The sequence below is a fragment of the Trachinotus anak genome, unplaced genomic scaffold (genome assembly GCF_046630095.1).
Source record: "Trachinotus anak isolate AG129_WGS33_773 ecotype Australia unplaced genomic scaffold, CSIRO_AGI_Tana_v1 ptg000013l, whole genome shotgun sequence".
In the NCBI taxonomy this organism is placed as follows: Eukaryota; Metazoa; Chordata; class Actinopteri; order Carangiformes; family Carangidae; genus Trachinotus; species Trachinotus anak.
In genome coordinates, this window is record NW_027273864.1 from 13,232,869 (window position 1) to 13,256,639 (window position 23,771).

At 38.9% G+C, this 23,771-nt stretch overlaps 3 protein-coding genes across 5 annotated transcripts; 2 read left to right on the forward strand and 1 right to left on the reverse strand.

Annotated features, from left to right (window-relative positions):
- Window positions 1-699: 699 nt before the first annotated feature.
- Window positions 700-12,197, reverse strand: dgkab (diacylglycerol kinase, alpha b). The gene is made up of 24 exons (XM_071494888.1): window positions 12,014-12,197; window positions 11,155-11,236; window positions 9,412-9,488; window positions 8,748-8,892; window positions 8,306-8,380; window positions 8,095-8,144; window positions 7,269-7,343; window positions 6,893-7,009; window positions 6,633-6,750; window positions 6,315-6,403; window positions 5,392-5,502; window positions 5,204-5,302; window positions 5,031-5,081; window positions 4,254-4,327; window positions 3,897-3,971; window positions 3,730-3,815; window positions 3,560-3,649; window positions 3,298-3,458; window positions 3,041-3,105; window positions 2,847-2,937; window positions 2,529-2,709; window positions 2,268-2,388; window positions 2,046-2,106; window positions 700-1,775 (listed from the first exon to the last, which is right to left on the reverse strand). Exons 2-24 carry the CDS (start codon window positions 11,225-11,227, stop codon window positions 1,695-1,697), a joined length of 2,166 nt encoding a protein of 721 aa, XP_071350989.1. The 5' UTR covers window positions 11,228-11,236; window positions 12,014-12,197; the 3' UTR covers window positions 700-1,694.
- Window positions 12,198-13,516: 1,319 nt separating this feature from the next.
- Window positions 13,517-20,586, forward strand: stx16 (syntaxin 16). 3 transcript variants are annotated; one of them, XM_071494892.1, is made up of 8 exons: window positions 13,517-13,993; window positions 16,926-17,033; window positions 17,244-17,384; window positions 17,527-17,689; window positions 17,853-17,941; window positions 18,191-18,334; window positions 18,648-18,728; window positions 19,020-20,586. In XM_071494892.1, the coding sequence occupies exons 1-8, from the start codon at window positions 13,868-13,870 to the stop codon at window positions 19,119-19,121; spliced, it is 954 nt and encodes a 317-aa protein (XP_071350993.1). In that variant the 5' UTR covers window positions 13,517-13,867; the 3' UTR covers window positions 19,122-20,586. The 3 variants fall into 3 exon arrangements, with proteins under 3 accessions (XP_071350993.1, XP_071350994.1, XP_071350995.1); XM_071494893.1 differs by having other exon boundaries at window positions 13,518-13,948; XM_071494894.1 differs by lacking the exon at window positions 13,517-13,993 and adding an exon at window positions 14,004-16,813.
- Window positions 20,587-21,609: 1,023 nt separating this feature from the next.
- On the forward strand, window positions 21,610-23,657 carry LOC139630985 (EEF1A lysine methyltransferase 3-like). The gene is made up of 3 exons (XM_071494895.1): window positions 21,610-22,111; window positions 22,222-22,333; window positions 22,710-23,657. Exons 1-3 carry the CDS (start codon window positions 21,950-21,952, stop codon window positions 23,105-23,107), a joined length of 672 nt encoding a protein of 223 aa, XP_071350996.1. The 5' UTR covers window positions 21,610-21,949; the 3' UTR covers window positions 23,108-23,657.
- The last annotated feature ends 114 nt before the right edge of the window (window positions 23,658-23,771 follow it).

The following is a 23,771-nucleotide window of genomic DNA, read 5'->3' on the forward strand; positions in this document are numbered from 1 at the left end:
ATCCTTTTATACGCAGAACAAGTCCAGCTAGATTTCACATGTAAATTTGAGAATATTGCACTTTTTTAGATTTTCAGGGTGTTTATAAGAAAATATATATCTCATCTTTCATTTTCACCAGCTTCCCTCTCATCCCCGATGCTGTGTCAGTGACTCCTTATGTCTACCAAGAAAGTGCAAGTGTCTCTCTCTCTCTCTCACATGTGCGCGCGCACACACACACACACACACACACACACACACACACACATAAACAGGCTTTACCACCTTTCCACTTCCACTTTCCACCTTTCACACACTCTCTCTCTCCCCAAAGCCTGCTTCACTATGTGCTGTTATGCTTTGGTATTTGGAAGAGTTGAGCATTACTTAAAATTTCTATTATTGGGCTGTATTTACACTACCACCGCATAGAAATAATACTAGTCAATTCAAAATATAAGCATTGTTGACAAATACCTTTATGACAGATAAGCGACGTGACATCTTGTGTTGCAGATACATTTCTTACATGCAAATAGCCTCTTTTTCTATTTTGAGTAAGTTATATGTTACAAAGACACATCTAATTTGGTAAACTTTTGAGTATGCTGCCATTTGCTCTTATAAGATTTTGGTGAAAACTGGTAATCCTCATAATAAGTACTGATTGTAATTATTTATTTTATCAGTCAAATAATCAGTCTGAGGACAATCAAATATATTTTGTCAATGTAATGTTGCATGACTGATCACTGACAATGACAATACAATACTGTCAAGACATACATGCAAATAACAGTTAAACAATTGACATTAAGACCATAAATTAACATATGAGAATGTTACATGTTACAAGTACACTGACAATTCAACACAAGACTCACAAAATAGATTATTTTGGATAACTTCAAATACATTTTTGCATGATTTCATTACTTGCACTCAGAAATGTTTTATTACATTTCCCAAGGTTTCTGTGTATTTTGTGACAATTTTTAAAAAGCCTAATCCCAAAGGTGTAACTTGTCACCAAAATTGCAGGACAACAATACAGAGGAGGTTATTATACACAACTTGTTAAATCTAGGAGCGCTATACCAAACCAGCACTCAGTTATAACTGAAGATCAATTCATCAAATGTTTGTCACAACATTATTTGTCAATATCCGCACCTATTTAAGAAACAGTAAAAAAAAAAAAAAAAACAGAAATAAATGCATTATACTGTATAGTTTTCTTTCAATTGGATGAACACTGACAGTGAAAGGTATCTGAACAGAAAGGTAGGACAGTGTTGTTGAACAATGTGAGCTGCTGTGAGCTTATGAAGGTCCAAACAAAGCCAGGTCGTCACTAGCTGCATCAGGAATTACAGGTAAAAATTCAATGGCACACAACTGAAAATTTGATTAACCACAGAAAAAGCAATTGCAACATAAAATATATAATATATATTCCATATTCATATAGTGAAGATATGCTTAGCTCTTTTATTTACAAACACAAAAAATGGGTTGGCACACAATAGCAGTGATCAGACTGTGTCGTGAAATTTGCACTTTAGTCCAGAATCATATCAGGGATTAAGTGCAAAGGACACACACATCAACACTTAATGAAACACACACACAGTTACACACTCATTTTCACAGTAATATAGGTGGTCCGCTGTGACCCTGTGCAGACTGGAGGATGCAGTGGAAGCACTTCTCTACTTGAGGTGAAAGAAGCTGGATGGTTTAGTTGGTGCAGCCATGAGCATGTTAGCCTGGTTCTTGTGATTTATGTGGATCTATAACAAATCAAAAAACAGAGTTTTGATGAACTCGTTATTTGATATGACTGATATAGACTGATGCATATCTGTTAAGCCCAGTGCTGCTATTATCATTGCTGTAGTAGTAACATGTCTCTGTCACAGTAATCAAAATTAATGTATGATTAAGTTTAATTACTGAGCTTAAAATGTGTTAAAAATGTGCTGTTGCTATTTTTAATTAATCTAGAACAGTGTCTGAGTCTTCACCATTAACATTTGATTTGAATGGTTAATAACACTTACAGTACAAGGAGGTTGCATCCATGGCTCCCCATCAATCTGCATGGGCAGGGCCTTGGTTGTCCTACACAGAGGAAGGAGTGACGGTGAGATTTAATTATCCTGTATCAATTATATGTGAACATCATGTCCAAATGTGCATGCATGGCACGGAGAGGGATGAAATAACAGGAAAGCCTCGTCGGGTTTTCTTTTGTCATTCGTATGTGGGTAAAAGTACACAACCTGATGGTAATTTGAGAGGTCTGTGCCAGTCTGTGCCCGGCGCTCTTCAGCCCAGTATAGATTTGTCCCATCTCTATAACTCCTTCCAGGCCCACCACCTCCAAACGCTTATCGCTCATGTCTGCAGAGTGGCGAAACACAGAGAAGACATGAAAGATTAAATCAGTATTGATAATGATATTATAATATCATGATAATATTTGGACACCATAGGTTAGGTGATTTAGGAGAGTACAGATGGTCCAACCAGCCACACCTTACCCTGTGGAATTGTTTTAAGAAGTTCGGGGTCAGTGATAACCTCACTGTGCTCCACATCTGGCACACCATCAGGCTTCTTGGACTCGCCCCAGAGGTTGGAGCCTCCGTGCATGCTGGGTATGTTGAGGACAGCTATGCCCTCCAGAGACATGCTGCTTAGATCCAGCTGTCTCCCACAGCACTGGTGGAGGTACAACAACAGGCTGTTTTGTTTATACACAACTAAACAAAAGCAAGGCTTAAAACATGAGCAATTGTGTGAGTTACAAATTATTAGTTTCAGTGAAACAGCAGGATGACCGTAGGAGGATTTTTCACCTCAATCATGAGGCACTCCTTCAGCTTCTTACAAGAGGCAGAGATGGTCTCAGAAGTGGCAAACTCAAAATACCAAAGTTTGTTCTTCATTCTGAAAAACAAAATAGAACAACAATGATTTCACTATCACTGATTTTAAAAAATCATCCCTGTTACATTTTTCATTGAAAAAACACTTTAAAGTGAATCCCTACCTGCTATTGAACCTCTGGGGATGTTTCTCTCTCATAGAGTGGAAACGATGAGCAATAGAGGCATCCTGCTCACATGGGCACAAATACAATCATAGTAGGTCATATTTTAAGCAGTGTATTCCACTTTCCCTTTATGTCAAGGGAGAAATTAACAGATTTTTTTAGGATTGAATATTGCTAATAGCATTGAAGAATCAATTTAATAAGTATGTCTGGTATGTATGCTGTTATTCCTCCCTTTTGAGGTAGTGACTCACCACTCCAATAGAAAAGTAGTTGTTGATGATCTCATAGGGTACAGGGTCTCCAGCCTCCTGGGGGTCTTCTGGTATCACCTGGATGCTCCAGCGGTCCATGGGAACCTTCTCGCTGGCTTCAATCTCCTTCAGGATCTCTCTCAAGTCCGACCCCTCGTAGCCTTTCATGGTATTAAGAGGATAAGTACATAACATATGGTGCTAATGTCAGAGCCAATACCTGAGTGATACTTGTGTGGTTTAGAGGTGTTCATGGTTTTACCTCCTCCCCAGCGCAGACAGCGAGCCAGGTCGTTCCCAGTTCCCAGAGGCAGGACAGCCACTGGAGGATTCACCTGAAGGTCAGCTTTGTCTGAAATCACAGGTACAATATTTAGCCTTAGACATAGTTACCTCAGTCAGCTCACTGTGACCCAGAGGGAGCTGCAGTACCTATAGCGTCCAGGAGCCAACCAACTGTCCCATCTCCTCCACAAACCAAGATCCTGTATTCACGCAGATTGTGGAAGAAGTGCAGTCTAAAAGACAAAGTCAAAATTAATGTGAAGAGCAGGAGACGGACAAACTGTGAGTCCCACAGTAATGAAAGTGCTCTGTACCCTGGTGCAGGACCTCCACTGGACAGGTTGTACACTTGACGTGGGTTCAGCAGGTACTGAAACTTCCTGAGCACTCTGTGGAAAACATACAGACAGAAAGAAAGTAAGTAGGAACATATTCTTATTGTAAAACTCATTTAATTACCTTTACAGCTGGGGTGAAAATCATAGGGGAGCGATTAACACTATATTATCACAATGAGCTGCCAATGACATTAATGGTATCAAAACTGTAATGTAATGCAGGACAATCTTTAACAACACATCATAATATCTGTATATACACATACATACTGTATAAAAATGTTATGCTGCCATACTGATAATTTATCCATATCAAGACTTTGAGCTGCTTACCTTTCACCCTGCTTTCCTCCACTTTTTGGGTTTACAAACACCAACAGAGGATGGGTGTCAGGAATTGGAACGATCTAAAGAAAAATGTGCAACTGATTAAGATCCACTGGACTGTTTAACTCATCTGGCAAATCTATGTTTCAGTGTTTGGACAGATGGACTCATGCTGCCATTCAAGCAACTGCACAGGTTTTACAAAATTATTTGAGGCGGCATCATCATCACCATTCAAGGTGAGGGCGATGTACTGTAATGGCCACAGCAGATATGTTTTAGATTTTATTCAGCTGAAAAATGTTGGCAGTGAATGTTCGAAAATGTACTTAAAGATATCTCCATAAAAACATAAGCTGCACTACAAACACAAGCAGTGTGATCAGCCATACAGTGTTTTAGACATACTGAGCACCTGGACAGACGTAAGAGCTATGAGAGTCTTTTAAGAAAGACAACTTCTGATCATAACCATATGTTAAAAACAAACATAATAGCTGCTGTTCAAGCTTACAGAAGGTGAGTGGCACCGTTGTATAGACTACAAACACATTAGCTGAGAAAGTAGAGTCTTTTTAAACATGAAAATCCCCCCACAAATAAATAAATAAATAAATAAATAAATAACATGACAAATCACTCAAATTGGAGATTCTCCCAAAAGCAATGGTATGCAGATGGTAGTTTGAGGAGACAACTTGTAAGAAACCTAGCAGAGAAAACACATGGGTGTAGAGTTGGAAAAGAAATGAAAATATGTAGGAAGATTTGATAAAGTCAGACCTGCAGGATGTGACCATCAGGGGTAACATTTAACAGGTTGGTGTCCTCCTCCTGAAGGAAACAAGGGACAATTAGCCAACAGACAAGTAATAATGATTCTAAGAGTCAGAATTTCCTAAAGCCAAATTAATGGTGTAAGATTTATTTATTTTTGGTTAAGCTGCTGATTTTACCTTTGACACGGCATATATGGCCCATGGAGGCAGAATATGATCTCTCAGTGGTCCACAATCACAGGACGATATGCCCGAGAAAATACACTCATCATGACGCTTAAAAGGAAACAAAACTCAGTGAACACAGACAGAAGTGATCCTCTCTAATTCGTGCTTTAATGTACAAAAACACACACAATCCTCACCATCTCCTGGCACCACACACAACGCCTCCCCACTAAAGTTTTGATCTTCTTGTGGCAGACCTGACACTTGGTAGAGTTACAGTCAGCTCTGATCCAGTCGTGAGCTGCTACCTGAGACACACAGTAGAAGAAAGAGGTGTTTTCCCACTTCTGTAACCTGTTTTTATTTAGTATTATTTTTGCTTTCAACCTTTTTGCACCCATGGAAGTGACTGCAATATTATTTTCACATATTCTTCTACTGGACTTCTAATGTCTAGACAGGTCTTATGGGGCTAATCAAATGCAGCTGCAGAAACAATGTTCATGTTCGCTGCTGTAGTGCCAACAAAACAATCCAGCCCTGAATGACTGAAGGAAAAATAACATCATTATTTACTTTAAAAGAATCAGCACAGACCACACCTTCCTCAAGAGCAGCTGTTGAGACTATAGACAGCTTTGGATTTATGACTTTTTGGATAACCATTGCCTTGGCAGGCGTGCATCACCGGATCAAATATCCGTAAAGCACACTGGCACTTTAAACGTTTCCAAGTAGCTGAAACATTTTGGGCAGCTCAGTGTTGTGATCCATTACAGATATTGTGAATCAGTGAGTTGTGGCTGTGACACGGCACTGGAAAAAGACAGTGAACAGATCATTGTCTATGCTTGTGCAAAATAAGGACATTTAACAGATGTACAGAGAAGACTGTACCGGCTGTAATTCGCACTTGAAAAAAAATACTGATGGGAGGCACTTACTGACTAATGCACCCTAACGTTGTTAATGTGTTTACAGTCACTGCCGTTTGGAAAAAAAGAGAGTGGACATGCATGTGTTCTCTAAAAAATATGGTGAATAAAATATAATTTAAAGCTCAAAGGCTCAAACCAGTGGAAGGAACTGGGAGTGAAAAGGGGTTGTTGTGCTTTCTTACACCAATCTCCTTTTTGGATTTGACAAAGGTACGAGCACAGGATTCAGGATTCTTGTTGGCACACTGACTGTGGACAGTGTACTTGCAACCTGCGGGAAAAGAAATAGACCCACATTACAGAAGTAATGATAAAAGTTCTCTACTAGAACTTTTATTATTTTATAGCTAATTACATGTATCAATTATAGAAAATTATGACTGTGACCCTGACAAATAACAGACAATATAAGGAAAGTGGAAAAGGTTTGACCCTTCCACTTAATTTGTACTGTGTACAAGGTACATGTCTGCCCCCTGGTGGCAGCTGTGAGCTCTTACAGGTGCAGCAGAGTCCTTGCTTCCCGAGGCCGAGCAGCATGCTCTGACACACGCTACAGTAGGTCGGCTTGTTAAAGTGCTTCATCCTCCAAATATGCTGCCCATCCCGCTCTGTCATCTGTAGGTGAGGGAAAGAGAAAGGACATTACAAAGGATGACTGACAATGGAGCACAAAAAGGTGTTGCACAGAGCAACGTTAACAAGACAACCGAGGTTCTGAGGAAATAAATTGTATGTGTGTATGTGTTTTTTTTTTTACCTTGAGCCCAAGCAGAACAAGTAAAGGCACATTGTTCATGCCTCCCTTCAGCCATTCTTCCAGTGTGACGGTCCCACTGTCATCCACATCGATTGCCGTCATCATATCTTTGAGCACCTGCATCATTACAAACATATATTGATTATTTCTCATTTGTGATCAGTTTATTGCATCCCAAGTCATTTTTTGTTATGTTCATGAGCTCCTGAAGCTCTAAGCTACTGTAATGAAGCTCTCTTGCGTAGCAGTCATTTCACATAACAACTTCAAAACCTTTTCTGTTGTAGCAAAAAATTGTTATGATAGAATCTAAAATCATGCAGATTTTAAATTTAAAAAAAAAAAAAAAAGAAACAAACAAAAAGTAGACTCATACTGGTCTGAGCTCAGTCACATCCCAGCCCAGGTAATCAGCAGCTCGCATCATCTGGGTGATTATACGATCCACTTCCTGACAGAGAGACAGCAGGGTTCACATTCACAGTAGCCTCATCCATCTTGAATCACAGTGCAAAATACGTTGGTCTATGACAATCATGATGTGCTAAACCAACTACTCAATCTAAATAAGCATAGAACTCCACAAAATTAAAAATAATGTGTGATTGACAAACATTGTGAGGACCTTTTCTGCCAAATAAAGCTGAAAATTATCGTCCAAGTGCAGTTGGGTCTTACTTGTTTGTTCAATGATATGAGGTTGGCTTGAGAGCTGTTTTTGTTTTCTCTTTTGGATATGAGCTGGTTTATGTTTATTGGACCATAAATAAGGCTTTTCAAATCTGCAGCAGATAAGCAGGAACATGAGGTTAAATGAGGTTAAACTCGCCTTGATTTATAGTTTGTACATATTTGTGGTGGTGGTGCTGTGATTGTGTCCATGTCAGCAGCTGCGACGTCAACAATATATGCTGTACATAAGCTGCCTGTTCATTGTCAGAAGCACTTTCTGTGCTACCTTTTACTATTTCAATTTGCAAATAAATTCAAAGTGCCAACAGAGACTTTTGTTGAGACCCACAATAATTTGACTTGGAGGTTTTCTGGGGTCCCCAGTGTCAGTTAAGAGGCCCAAGACCACCTGAGACAATTAACAGACCTAATTGCAAACAGAAAGTGTGCACTGTTGTGAGTGAATACTGAAGCATCCCAAATATTCTGTGAATTTGTGAGAAACTTGCCGGTGACTTTGAGTAACTTACAGAGCTGTCCAGGAGTCCGTTGCCATCTTTGTCGTAAAGTTTGAAAGTAACTAGAAACGCAACACAGAAAATCAGTGTTCCCACCACTGTTTCTTCACTTTCTCTGACCTTCAGATGATCAATCTTAATTATTCAGCTGTGAATGTATGTACAAAGCAGTTGCAACATAACAAACACATCAAAAAATGTATTAGAGGTCGATGAAACCAACATTCAAGCTTCTCTCGTGGCTGTCCTTCCTCCAGCACTGAGAAGTAACAGGACACATCACGGAGAAAGACCCCTCCTGAAAGTAAAGAAATGTACAGAACCTTCTGACCAAACTGGAAATCTTTATTACATTACTAAAGTCTATGTTGTTTTTTTAAGTTCCTAATGGAAGAGCCATATAGAAGCAAACATTTTATCTAAGGTTGGTTATTGGAACAGGTGCACAAATCTCCGGATCTACGCCTGTGGCCACATTCCTGTGATGCAGCGATACAAGATAACAAACAGACAAACAGGTGGGTGTTGTTAGTACTGGTTGTCCATCGGGAAATAATTTCAAAGCTGTTCCAAGGTGTATTCCCAACCAAGATCTGAGCTGAGCGTGACTGTAGAGCTCAAAGCATTTCCTCTAAACACCTGCTCAGACATGAAAAGAGATTTACCTCCTTTTGGCAGTGGACTCTTTGCGTCCCCATCCTGCTCTACGTGTTGGAAATATCGAAAAAGACGCTGGCAGAAATCTGCAGGAAAGTCATCCACCTCTAGATAGGTCTTGAGAAAGAGACAGAAACCCACTGCGTCCATGCACTGATGAGAGAAATCCAAGTACAGGAGACACAAGGACAAAGAAAGTGTTAGTGTAACTTTAATATTTATGGTAGTGGTCTATTTTACCAGGACTGTAATTTCTGGATAATTTCCAAGGAAGTTTACTAGAAGAACAATGATATTTGTAACCATAATTACAGAAAAACAGAGACAATGTTTAATTAGTACATTTCAAATCAATAAATTCCAAATAATAGCATAATTGAGAGTGCAGAAAAGTTACATTTATCTACAGCCAAGCAGACAATTCAAGATATATATAGAATAAAGTTTCCAATATTCAATGAATAATAAAATATTTACTTGGGCTTAAAAGAAGATTTTTGCAGAGAAAATTCATATTTTCCCAATAACTAGTACAAATTGTTTTCTTTAGAAAACTTCCTAAAAAATGTATGAGAGGAAATGGCAAATTATTAACTTGTAAAATAAAGTGTATCCATGTGTATCATTGTCCAGAAAAGACCTGTTTCCATAAATGCTGTGACTATGACTGACCTCCCCAAAGCTGTGCTGGGCCAGGCGACCTCCGGGGTGAAAGTCCTTGATCACATCTTTCACCCTCAAACTGCTGTCTGCAAAGACATAGGCTGATGTGAATCAAAATGAAATTCACTTCCATTAACACTTTCCAGATGATGAATCTGTGCCATCTGTCTGCTCTGAACATGACGGATGAAAAAAAGAGACGAATCCCACAGAAAAAGTGAGAACAGAGATGCTCAGTGACTAATTCAGTTCTTTTTCTATTTGCCATTTGTCCCACACCTTACATGGCTTACATGGCTCCTGAGTGCCACAACAGGAGACAAGTGTGAGCTCATCACATATTGTGGACATGGACGTACTGTGTGTATCCAACATTAGATTTGGGTTTTGGCCCCGCTGTCGGAGATAACACCCAGCAGTGCTTTTCTCAGGTCCAGGTGTAATTATCCATTCATCCATTATCCCCTCCACCCCAAACTAAAAGCCTACAGACCAATTTCATTTCTTTCAAAGCCTCTGAGTGGAAGGCAGCCTATTTTTAGCCCCATACCACTTTTTGTTTCCTGTCAACAGGTCTATCAAATTCTGCATTAGCTCAAACCCCCGGCACAAGAGCATGCACTTACATTTTGGAGTTGTTGTTTGTGTTTTTGTGTCGAATGATCCTCCAGAGAACACTGTGGAGTGTTTTTGTGTTGATGGTGCGTGAATAAGAGGAACTTCCTCAGTCGTTTCTTTTATAATTTCGATGTCAGCACTTAGTGTCTACTGCTGCTTTTACTTTTTGTGTGGTGTAGATCTCTGGAAGGACAGATTCTCGGCAAGCACAAGGAAGGTTTGCACAGATGTTTCAGAATTTTACTTCCTTTCATGCACTTAAATTGGGAGAGTATATTTAAAAGAGTATACTGACTAATTTAGTCATGCCAATTTTTCTTCTTCTTCTCTTCCTCCTGGACTTTGAATGTAGTTACACTTACCTCAACTCTCTTTTTGTATCTGTTTTTCTCGACTTTCTGACAACTTCCAAATCATTATTCTTATAAATTTATAATCTACGATTTTTCCTCTAAATCATCAGTGTTGAAAGAAGCAGATATTTTACTTGAGTTACAGAAACATACAACAATGTGAAAATACTTAATTGCAACTACAGGTAATGCATCTAAAATCTTACTGAAGTAAAAGTGCAAATGTATTATCAGCTAAATATACTTTAAGTATCAAAAATAAAAGTATCTTATATAGCACAGTATATTATAGGGCTGTTGTTATTGATGCGTTAATGTGGAAGCAGCATTTTACTGTTGCAGCTGGTCAAGATGGATGATAATTTTAACTACATCATACATAGTTGGGCAGTTTAAACTGTAACAGTATCTCATGTTTCATGAGCTGATTGTATGTTTTGTATGTAAAATCTTAAGCAGCTAGATAACACAAAAAACTTGCAGTTGAATAATAACTACAACATTTCCCTCTGAAATGAGGAGGAGTATTATAAAGTCTTGACTAGTGTATATTAAGGCAGTTGCACACAACAATAAATATTTTGACTTTATCGATCTGATTGATTAATTTCCCAAAGGACAGGTTTCCCTTTTTGTCCCTCTCCATAGCAAATGCATATATAGCCTGAGCTCCAAAAAAGCACCCCTTCATCTGGTCACTGTATGTGTCACATGCGGTATTAACATGCCAGTAACATTAATTCATTGTTGAAATCATGTAAAGTGAGAAGGTGAAACTTACATTCCATATAATGCTGCAGCTGAATGAAGTCCACAGGTGTCAGAGACCCTTCTGTGTCATCAGAGGAGGCCATGCCAATCAGCTGAATGAATGAAGAGAAAACACAATGACAGGAAAGTCACAGAGGCGACAGCAACATGAACAACCCCAGGATGAGGTAATGACCTCGAGAAAGGTTGCAGGAACAAGGAGGCAGTCTTTCATATAACAGGTCTAAGGCCATCCGCAGTGGCACAGGCAGTGACTCACATGAACTGGTTTGCCTCCATTCCTTGGGCATGCACCATTATTGAGTAAGACACTCCCCTGTTAATGGACATTGATCAACCAGAGTGTCTGGCTTCAAACCATCTGCTGCTTCTCTTGTAAGTGAGGATTTCCAGGAACCACCAGGGAAAATCTAACCTACTCTATCATGAATATAGTGATTATTATGATGCTGATAATTGGGAGTAATATCATAACAGATTCTATGTTGCAGAGCTATAGCCTCCTATATTAGACTATTAACTGTGACCAGAATTTTTTAAAAAATGAAAAGTGATTTAACACAAGCCTGTAGCACTATTGATTGTGCAGGTAAACAATTGTGCAGGTATATTATCTGCAAAGGTGTTTTAGTCCCTAAAAACTACTATGTAATAATCCATCATCTTAATCAGCACCATGCTGTTCCACTCAAAGTGTGAAAGCCATTCAGAAATTAACAATTAAGGTTAAAAGGGCCATCCATCAGACAGGATTACAGTTTGAAGCCAGAGTGAACGGCAGGCATGACTTTCCTCTGCTGTCTACAGGTGTTCAGATAGGACAAGAGGACAGGAAGACGGCGGAAGCTGAACCCTCCAAGACTCCTTACCTTGTGTCTCTCTGTCCTCAGACTTCAGCAGATGTGAACACAAACTGTCCCACACACGGAGCTCCACCACACGGAGCTTTGATATGCTGGTGGACGGCGGCTGGTGCTTGAGAGTAAATGTGTGCCTCGGTATTAGCGGATATAAGGGATTAACGAATGGGCGGAGGAGGAGCTTTCAGCCACATAATTAAAATTAGTGGCGCCGCCTCGCCAGTGCACGAACACACACTCAGACGCACACATACGCACACAGGGACACGCACTCTTGTCTGATCTATTGTGCCTTTCCAATAAGTCAACGCATTTTCTAAATTCTGCGGCTTTAAGCCTTAAAATCGGAATGAGACTCAGACTCTCTCTGGTCTCCAGGTTCATCAGAGTGAATGAGCAGATGTGAATTCAACAACTGGCTCCGCAGAACAGCTGCACACACTGGGCCTGAAAATCCAAATTAAACCACCGCCGTTATTGTCCTTATTTATTATTTCTTTTATTATTATTTTTGCAGTTAACAAGTGGCAGTGATTTTTGCTCCTCGCCTAATCAAGACCAAACCAAAATAGGCAAGAAGTGGGACATAAGATCAAACTGTGAGCTCAACTTGCTTCATTAGGAAGAGTGCAGGTCGAGCATGGTCAAAAAGAGTGAAGTAAGGCAGTGAAAGTTATCTGATGAAAAAACTCCACAAACTGAAAGTGGAGGACCAGTTGGCAGGTCCAAAGTTTTCTGCGCTGGCACTGGTCTGCTATTAAGTAGTTAAAGGTGCAGCAAACAGAAAGCAAGAAGATGATCATAATAAATGTAATTATTTATAATTAAATATCTAAAAAAACAACAACTATTGTCTGTTATTAGCCAAAGAAGTGTGTCTTTGTTGTGACACACACACACACATATAGTAACAACATACACACAGAGGTAAAAACAGTGTGATCATGTGTTGAGTGCTGTGTCCAGCTAAAAGAACAACAGACAGTTTACTGTCTGCCAAAGACGACAGATTAAATCAGAGTGAATTTCAAACATATACATCAGTGCAAAAGAGAGGGAATCTCCCATGTAGATGGAAACAGTAGAAATTCCTTTTCAACCAATGAAGCAAAAACATTTTAAGAACATAACCAGAGAGCAAATTCGACGTGATATGAACATACAGAAAAGAGGAAAGAGGTTACATGAGGATGCAGGGCCAGAGAGCAGACAGATTGGTTGTTCATTCCTTGAGCAAATGGCAAATATTTTTGAATAAATTCAAATCAGAATAAAATTGGCTCTTTGTATTTATTGTGGCATCTACTTATCACAGTTTTTCCTTGTGTCTCTTCCCAAACTACTGAAACTACTGTTCCCAAGAACAAGACTGAACTTGCAAAACCCATTTTACAAAACAATCACATCACCCTGTGGCCGGTTATTGCATGGTATTAAATAAAACAGGCTGCTGTGTGTTCGCTGGCGGCGGGCGGCGGTAATGCGCCTCGATGACAGCCGCAGTTATTCAGTAGAAGAAGAAGCGGCTGACGCAGGTGTTTACGTTTTCCTTCTTCCGCAGCTGCCTAAAGCGGACCCAAATTTACCAACCTGACGTTAAATCCAAACTTTCAGAAGAAACTTGCGGTCATGTTTCCTATCCTTAACTCAAGTATTAGAGGAGCTTAACTGACGAATATGCTTAAGGTCGTCTGCCGTCCACTGTAGGCGCTGTATCGTGAGCTTTCTTCATCATTTATCGCAAGCTAAAGCTAAAGCTAGCGGTGCGTTAGCAGCGGCTCAGCGGCTGTGGAGATAATTTGATAAATCATCGCCTGATCCGCACTTTGTCCAGAGTTAGGTTAGATATCAAGCAAGGCAGTCATGGCCACTAGGCGTCTGACCGATGCCTTCTTGTTAATGCGGAACAATGCGATCCAAAACCGGCAGATATTGGCTGAGCAAGTGAGTACATACGACCCCCGTCTGAGTACACGTAGCAATGCTGCGGTGAGTGGTCTGCATCGTTTTGACATTTTACTGTGTGTGTTTGCATGTAGCCAGTCACTGAGACCTGTTAGCTAGGTGCAGCTGTGTGCCAGGAGCTGCTAGTTATCCTTCAGGAAGGTTTCAGCAGCAGTAGTGTTTGTGTTCCCCGTCATGTCACTTCAGGACTGACGGAGATGGTGGAGGAGGAAGAGGAGGCAGGCTTTGCAGCCATATTTTCAAAGTCTTTATTTCATTTAAACGCTGGGAATAAAACCAGCTCAAGATTAGTCTGAACTGGTGTCATTTCTAAGTAATGAAGATAAGTAACAATAATAGAAGGGTTAGTTCATATTGGTGGGGACGTTAAAGCATGTTTTTTACATTCACATTATGCTCCTCATTCCTAAAAAACTCCATAATGTTTTGATCCAGTCTAGATAGAATTGTGGTTGTGACCTGTAGTTGATTTTTCCACTAGAATAGAAGTGGGCAGTTATAAAATATATTTGTTATATTGTGATATTGATATTGAAGTCTTATTTTTTTATTAGATAAAAGGGTGTCAATGATGTTGGCAGACATCATTGACACCCTGTTGTTTCAGGCGAAGTGGCCCATCTCCCAATTTCAAACGCTCCAGGAAGCTCTGCCCAATATACGTAGAGACATTCAGAGACACCTCATTATAAAGAGTATGGTGACATCTCTTTCTGCTGACAGTTTGTCTCATGGCATAGCCTTTATTGTTATACCGCCCAACCCTTCACTAGAATGTAGCTGGTTTGCTTCTTGAAATGTATAAATGTGTGATGTGTCAGATGTCAAGGAAAGGACCATGGGAAAAGGCTGAATTAGACTCCTGAAAACAAATGTTTGTCATTCAGAATAATCTTTGTGTTGGGCTTATCTCTACTGACGCCATGAAGAAAAACAGGAGGACAACTCATCAGTTTTTGGAAAAACATCTTGTTTTACACTAGAAGTAATCCATTATCAACACCAGCCTTCGTTTGATCTCACTTTCCAATTTCCAAATTTTTCACTGTACTCTAAGTATTATTCACTTTTATTCCTGTCATTATCTACTTCCCAACTAAAATCCATTTAGTTTAATTTTGAGGAACTATCAAAGACAAGTTAGCCATCACATTTCTGTTGGGGCTCCTTTTTTGATAGCTTTTATAGCTCTTCACCAGCAATGTTTGCACTAGAGTTCACCAGCAAGCAGGTGTGTGTGACCATTCACACTCAGCTGCGGACATTTTCACCAGTTACCTGCCAGCTGAGGTAGATTCTCTCCTGCCAGCCCACACACCCCATGGCATGAACATGACGGTGTATCTCATCATTTGCAAGGTTTCTGTACCACATTTTCCGAAATACGCCACTAAATTCCAGCTACTGACCAGCATGAACGATGACTTCTCCTAAGCCTTTCTCTGATAAACCTGGTTTTCTCTGCTGTTGCTTTCAATGACACAGACATATTAACACAGCCAAACCTACAGAGCAGAGATCTTTAGATAGTTGTGCCTCCTGGATGGACACTGTCTGTCAATGCTGTGTATGACACAGTGCTGTGCTGAGGTTTAACTTAGTAGGTTATTAGTTGCCAGTAGTCTTCTAAAAGGAAATTAGAGTAAAAAGAATAGGGAACAAAATTTCTACAGATCCTGCTATAGAGCCACCCTTTCCTCCTTTGCTCACTGGACACTTGAACACGATTACAACCACATTGTGGGTTATGTAGCTCAAATGAAATAAGTGGATGTCAAAGGCTAATATGGTAAATGATGTATATAGTCTAATATCTTTTTTGTCTTGTAGTGTTCAGTGTACATTTGGTCCTGTTGTTTTTCTATTAGGCTTCATCCATATATATTGTATTACACTGTTCATTTAAATGTCTGTGCACACTCCACCACTGTTACAGAGAAAAAAATTCTGAGTCTGACTTGTGAACTTTATTTTTAGAGCAGTCAACCACAGTCAAGCTCTCAAAGTGAAAACTTAAAAAAGAAATATCTGACACACAGGTGTATTTCACTAAGTCATTGTTGTCAGTGAGTGTGCTACCTTTATTTTTTATTTTTATTTTTTTACAGTATTGCAGTTAAAAAGATTTAAAAGGCAATGACTCAACTAAAACTACTTTGTTTGCAATCTGAAGATGAACATTCAGCTTAATGAAACTGCTCCGTCCTCAGGTTTAAAATAACTGACTTTGCCATAGGGCAGCAGGGCGCTTTGCCAGATAAAACAAGACACACATGGGGGACGTAATTATCCACATCGAGTCACATCTGTAAAATCATGTAACTGTAATCGGTTACATGACTTTAGAATTTTCTATTACTTATTGATTTTTTTTCATTTTAAATGTTCTTTTAAAATGTGCTTTTTTGCTTTTTGTTACTTATATTCAGATGATCTTGAAGCTCAACCATTTCTGCTCTGTCTTTATTCCTAGTGTTTCTTATAATGAATAATTTGCCAAAACTGGAATTATTTTGTCAGTAGTTTCTCGATAAATCATAATTTAATTTTGCATTCAAACTATTTTTACAGTTTTGTACACAGTAAAAACCTCAGAACAAACATCAATGAAGTGAAAACAGCTAGAATTAATTTAAACAGACTCTATGCATCTCTGCTATTTAGTATTTTTATCTCAAAGTAATTAAATTGTTGGTAGGAGAGGATGCAAACACACCTTTCTGTTCTTCACTGCTGATTTTCCAGGGCTCACTTTCTGTTACTTCTGTCTTTCTCTCCTTTTCCTTATTCTATATTGGATGGGACCACTCTGCTTTCTGCCAATCACATTAGGAGCTTGATGAGGTACTGCTGTTTCCCTTCATGGTAGAATTTAGACTCATAAAATGGTACACCATCATCGTGTAGAATGATTATATAAAATGTTTTAATGAGAATATTTGTTTGCATTTTAAAGTTGGCAGATGATCGAATGGCCCTGGTGTCAGGCATTAGTCTGGACCCTGAAGCTGCCATTGGAGTCACCAAGAAACTTCCCCCCAAATGGGTAGAAGGAGTCGATGAGGTACAATTGAAATTGGAAATTAAATATATGTAGATCTACATCTTTGTGCTTAATTAACTGTTATATTATTTTTTGAAAAGAAATCAGATGTGAGTAAATAAATAAATTTAGCCAGTAGAAGTCTACAAATCAAACTGGTCATTCCTCTAGTAGATTTTATACAAAATAAAGTCTTTACTTGGTTGTAAACCGTGAATCATTGCCTTTCAGATCCAGTATGAAATCACACGGGTTCGGCAGAAGATGAAGGAACTGGCCTTACTCCATGACAAGCATATGAATCGTCCCACACTGGACGACAGCAGTGAAGAAGAACATGCCATAGAAATCACTACCCAGGAGATCACACAGGTATATTCATGCAGTTTAGGAATTGAGATAAGATTCATTTTAAATTGGTGATGTTTTTGGGTTTTTTTTTTTGTTTTTTTAGGGAGTTTGAAATGAAACATTGTTTGTTTCTACTTGCTCACAAGTTTTGTGTTCACTGCAGATGTTTCACAGATGCCAGCGAGCTGTGACAGGTTTGCAGTCTCGTTGTGGCCACTGCACCGAGCAGGAGGAAAGACTATTGAGAAATGTGGTGTCATCTCTGGCACAGAGTCTCCAGGACCTCTCCACCAATTTCAGGCACACACAGTCCAGCTACCTAAAACGTAAGAACTACACAGAAGCTGGTCTTGTTCTTCCTAAATCCTCATTCCTTACAGTCTCTACTCACATATTTGACTGTTGTCAGGGTTATATCTCATGGCATATCACTTTCATCTTCCTGGTTCCAGTGCCGTCTAAGCATTGTATAATTGTTTTGTCTACCAGGTATGAAGAATCGTGAGGAGAGATCAAAGCACTTTTTTGACTCAGGACCTTTAATGGAGGAGGATGAAGATTTAGCTCTATATGACAAGGTGTGTGTCTTTCATGGCTTTTTCCATTTGTGTAATAAAAGCAGAATCATTACTTATGATCATTATTATTATTATCATCATCATCACAAGTACATTTGCATGTCATACGCAAATTTTAATTTAGCATTTGTACTTACCTTTCACGTTGGTTTTTGTCACTTTTTACCATTAAATAATTAATAAATTAGTTAATTAATACTTTTACTCTTAAATAACCTAATGTTATTCTTTCCTTTCTTTTTCTCCCAGGGGTTCACAGACGACCAGCTGATGCTGGTGGAGCAGAACACAGTTATGGTTGAAGAACGAGAGCGGGAGATCCGACAAATAGTGCAGTCCATCTCAGATCTGAATGAGATTTTCCGCGACTTAGCTGGAATGGTGGTTGAACAGGTATTTGAAGTGACAGTGAGACAGTATTAAATAATGAGCTGTTCACTGAAAGGTAACAGAGGGGGAAAAAAAAGTAATTGTGGGTTTTTGTCAGCGAGATGCCCACATGACTTATGAAATGTAAAACATCCAGCATATTAAGATGTTTCGTTTTATATTTGTTTGTTTTTTTTTTTAACAAAATGAGTGAATGAATCATAATTATTGAAGAAACTATGAAGGGCTAAACACAGAGCAAATCCAAATTAGGAAGGGGTTTTGCAATAACACTGAAAACATCATACACTAATATCATCCCCCATTTCTCTTTAAGGGCACCGTTCTGGACCGAATCGACTTCAATGTGGAGCAGGCTTGTGTTAAAACAGAGGATGGATTGAAACAGTTACAAAAGGTAAACACAAAATGCTCAAGCCTACATGTAATTTAATGTTTTGTCCACTAGTTTGACTTTTCTGGTTAGGCTATTAAAGACTGAATATACAGTATTTAATGGATAATTTTAGATGTAATAATGAATGTTCACAACAACAGAAGAAAAGAAAAGCTAAGTTTCAGCAGGCTGAAGACATTACAGTGGTTACATCCTATCAGTGTATCGTTAACCACATTTAAATACATAAATCCTTACATGAAATTGAAAGCAAATGAAAATTTTTGACTTTTTGTTCCATTTTCTTTGCAGGCAGAACAGTATCAGAAGAAAAACAGAAAGATGCTGGTCATTTTGATCCTCTTTGTCATAGTCATTGTTCTAATTATTATTCTTTTTGGAACAAAGTTTTAGTCATGCATTCCCCTGGCTTTTGTTTTCTGTGTGGGCATTTGTTGTGCATCTGTGTGGACTTGGTCTTGGTTCTACTCAAAACAAAGCTGAATGCCTTTCACACCCACCAGGAAACGACAAGAAGAATTCCATGTTTCTTTGCGGGTGCACTTTGGGCTATATGGAGATATTTTATGGTCCATTTTAATGAAAGAAACAATCTACAATCTACAGTCTGTTTGAGCCATGGCTATTTTATCAAGTGACTGGTATCAAAATCACTCCAAGACTCTTTGATGGAGGTTTGTCAAACCCAACCATGTTGACATATCTGTGTTTAAAAAGAACAAAAAACAAAAAAAAAAAACAAACTTTGTGGTGTATAAAAATGGACTGTCGATGTTAAATTGCTAAGGCAGAGTGTTTTCTGCTTGACATCAAAGCACGAATTGTGACATTTGTTGTGTGAAGATGCATCATTTCTGTTTAATATCATTGCAAACATGTTGTTTCCATGAGTGAGATGTGACAAGAACGAATGTCTGTGGAAGAGAAACATGCTAAATCATTTTCATCTCAATATTACATTTATGTACTGGCTCAGTATTTCACCCTACCTTTGTATAAGGGCAAATATGATAGAATAGTCATTCAGTACCAAAAATATTCCTTTGGTTTTAGGACCACCGGTTTTTTATCCATTTTTCCTGACTTTAATAATAATACTGAGGTCCTTTTACTCCACTGTTGGCCTGAGGAGGGTGTAGACAGTCGTGACCATCCTGCAATTCATCCTGTAATTTTAAGATCATACCTGTGTCACATCTGCTGTACTTATGATTAAGTGCTCATTTTAAAACACTTGATTGTTTTGTTTTCCATGGTCCTTGCATTAAGTGCTATCTTTTTAAAACTCTTGCAGTTTGCACATATTGAGGCCTGAGAGGGAGGGGGAAGGGGGGGGGGGTGTTATGGATGTAATACTACTGTCTTCTGTGTAATGAAAAGAATTATTTATTTTTTAATAACTTCAAATAATCCAGAGGTTCAGAGGTGTTCTGTTTTAGGCAGAATTACTGTATATTGAGAAAAGTATATATGAAGTCTGAACCCATCAGTTATTGTCCACCCGCTGAGGAAACTGTGATGTAGTCCAACACAAGCAAATGTATGACGACAGCATTACGAGGTTGTTTTTGTTCTGTTCTTTTTATGTTGGACAAATTACATTTTATTTGGCTGTGTTGGAAATTCTTTACATGTTCTTGTGTTCTATAAAGACTGATAAGCTGAAATGATGAAGAGCTTTATACAACATATCTGTACGCTACACTTTACACACCTGTTAAATCATCTTTGTCATTGATGTGAAGTCGTGTGTGAAAAATGGTTATGTCCTAGTGGTTATCCACTTAAGTTTTGCTTTTCCAAACAAGTGAAGAGACAGCAACTTTTTTTTTTCCAATAAACCTGGAACATGATGGTCTTTTGTGTTTTGAACTGCAGTATTGATACAAGTGGTCTTCCCCAACAAACTCATCACATATATGGTGACATATAATATCAGACATGTGTATCAGCTCTAAGTCACTTTATTGACAGAACTAGAACAGAGCAAAGCACAGCTAAAACCATTTCTCAATTAATGGACTAGATCTATTATCAAGTAAATTGATAATAGAGAACAGTGATAATCATTTTTCAAGCAAACATGTCAAACACTGAAAGGTTGTTGGTTCTAAAATGTGAGCATCTGCTGGTTTCTCTCTATTTTTATAGAACAAAGTTGAATAATTTGGTATTTTGTCTGGGTTTGGTTTAGCAATAGAGGCAATCACCTTAGTTTGAAGGAAATTGTAATGGGCATTTTCCCTATATTCTTACATCTTATTACACTAAATGATTACAAAAATGACTGTTAGTTGCAGCTTGATTCATAAGTGAGTCAACATGAGATTATCCATTATGTATACAGGAAAAACTGATGTGTAGCTAAAACTATTATATAAATATGCTCACATTTGTTGTGATATGAACACTTAGGGTATAACCCTAACTTAGATCATCACTGATTTAAAGGCAGCTGAAGCCACCATGTAATGATATGGTAAACCTCAGGTTTATATAAATTTAATGATGGATTGGACTGTATGTAGTTTTTTCTGAAATAATATCAGCAAAATGTGATTTATAGAAGTTAATGTAATGTAATATAATCACCGCATTATCTTACACTCCTCCACATCTAAATGATTAAGACTACAAGTAATTCAGCATGTAAGTAGTTCAGGACTACAGTAATGCCCTGTTAATGGTGGTGGACAGTGCTCCTCAGGGACATCTGACAGGCTCTGTAACCCGGAAACTAAGTGTGGTTATGCTACTTTTCAAATTAAAAGCTTCCACAGTACGATCTTTGCACAACAGACTTACACATAACTAAATCTTGTTTTAGTCAAAAGGTGAAGTAAGAGAGTATAATTACTAGCTTTCTTTAACTCTTTAAATTGAGTGCAGGCTGAAACAAGAAAGCCGAAACAGACCCCAGCTAAATAGCTAGCTAGCTAGGTTAGCTAAACCTAACAGACAACGCTCTTTAACAACAACACTGGGGAAAAATACATGTCAAAAACAAGACGAGAAGGCAAATTAACAATGCCCCTTTTCTTCTCATGTCGCCACGACCGTGCATATGAGCTTTTTCAGGTCCCTCGTACAACTTTATGCCGCTTTTCTGACTAAGACAGTAGTTCTCATGTTACCTGACCTGGAAGACGAGCAGCCGACGTGGACGCAGCAGGCTTTATCCGCTGCATGTGATTACTTACCAATTTCACCCACCACCAACCATGACTTATCCCGGGGATGAAGACGACCCATTTCCCGTGGACGACTGTCTGTTTGCAGAAACATTTTCTCTAGAAAATCAGTACAGTTTCTTCGGCGAAGAGCTGAAGATAAGGCAGGTGTTCGGCGCCAACCTCGGCGTGGCTGCCCCGGTCTGGGAAGCTGTAAGCGCATGAATACCCTTCATTACAGTCACTTTTTTTTTTTTTTAACCATACAAATGTTATCACTAAGTGTGAGTTGTGTATAATATGGTGTGTGTGTGTGTACACAGGCGTTACACTTGTGTCGTTACTTCGAGGAGCAGTCTGCGGAGCTGGGGGGAAAGCGCGTCATCGAGCTGGGGGCAGGGACCGGTGTCGTCGGTATTTTGGCAGCACGCCTCGGTGTGTTGGCTGGTCTGCTACTATATTTATGTTAATGATACAAAGTGACATTATAACGTCCTCCCTGACTGTCTGTGTGTGCAAATAAGAAGTTATTTTCTCGTGTATCTGTCTGTGAGTCTCAGTCAACTCTACACACTTGCTGTTTATGGCTCTGCAAACTTGCCCCTGACATTTCAGTGGTGTGCTGTGTGCTTTACCACCTCACTCATTTCACATTGTCAAGATAACATGAGATTTTTCCCCCCAGGTTCACAGTACCTGAATACAGATGGTGTATGTATTTCCTTGCTGTGTGTATAACATTTATTTTCCTGCAACCTTCAGCTGAGTATTTAATCAATAACACGTTGGAATCAAATCTTCTTCCTTTCAGGTGCAGCTGTGACCCTCACAGACCTCCCTCTGGCTCTCCCACAGCTTCAGGCCAACGTCTCAGCTAACATGCCATCCACTGGTTGGCCTTCTCCTCCTCCTGCTGTCCTCCCTCTGTCCTGGGGTGAGGACCACATGAACTTCCCGTCTGACTGGGATCTGGTGCTTTGTGCAGATATCATTTACCTCCCAGAGACTTATCCGCTGCTGGTGGAGACGCTTACTCATTTATGCAAGAATGGTGCTGTGGTTTATCTCTCATCCAAGATGCGAAAAGAGCATGGGACCCCGGGTTTCTATGAGGAGTGTCTACCAAGCAGATTCAGTGTAGCCCTTGTGCACCGCGATGACCAACAAAACATTAATATCTACAGGGCATCTCTAAGAACATCCCAGTAAAAGCAGGGGTAGCTTAACATACTGAGACCAGTTATGGCTCTGGCCTCTTGGGTGCACTCTAAGAGAATTTAAAAAATAAAATAAAAGAAGCAGTGAATGCATTCTGTGAAATTGAGCTGCCAGAAGGAGGAGCTCAACTGTTACTGGACAATGAAAGTCTAGAGTTTCAGATGGCACTCTCTCTTTCATTACTTTTAGTTCAAATTTGTTTGTTTTTTTAATATCCCACCTACAACTTGTTACAGTTAATTTGTATACTCCTATAAAAAGAGCTGCTCTCAGTGAATTCTCTTTATAAAGAAATCAATTTAGTCAGTCAGTCATATGAAAGGTTAAAGTTGAGTTTACACGGTCTGTCAAGCTGCACCATATAGTGGAACTTACTGTAAAACCACTATTTGTTTTTTACTTAGGTGATCATTGGTTTGTTTTATTTATATATTTATATGGGTATTATCAGTTACTTAAGCTATATGTAATATCCTATGAATATTTCATTCTTTACAGCAGTTAATGCCGAAATTTACAATACATGCTTTGAATAATGAAATGTGTCCCTGTCGTTATTGGTAAAGTACTCTGATGATAGGTTCATTGTCTTCAAAATGTGTCTGAATTAATATTTTTGTAGATTTATAGATTTCAACTGGGCAATGCTAAAATA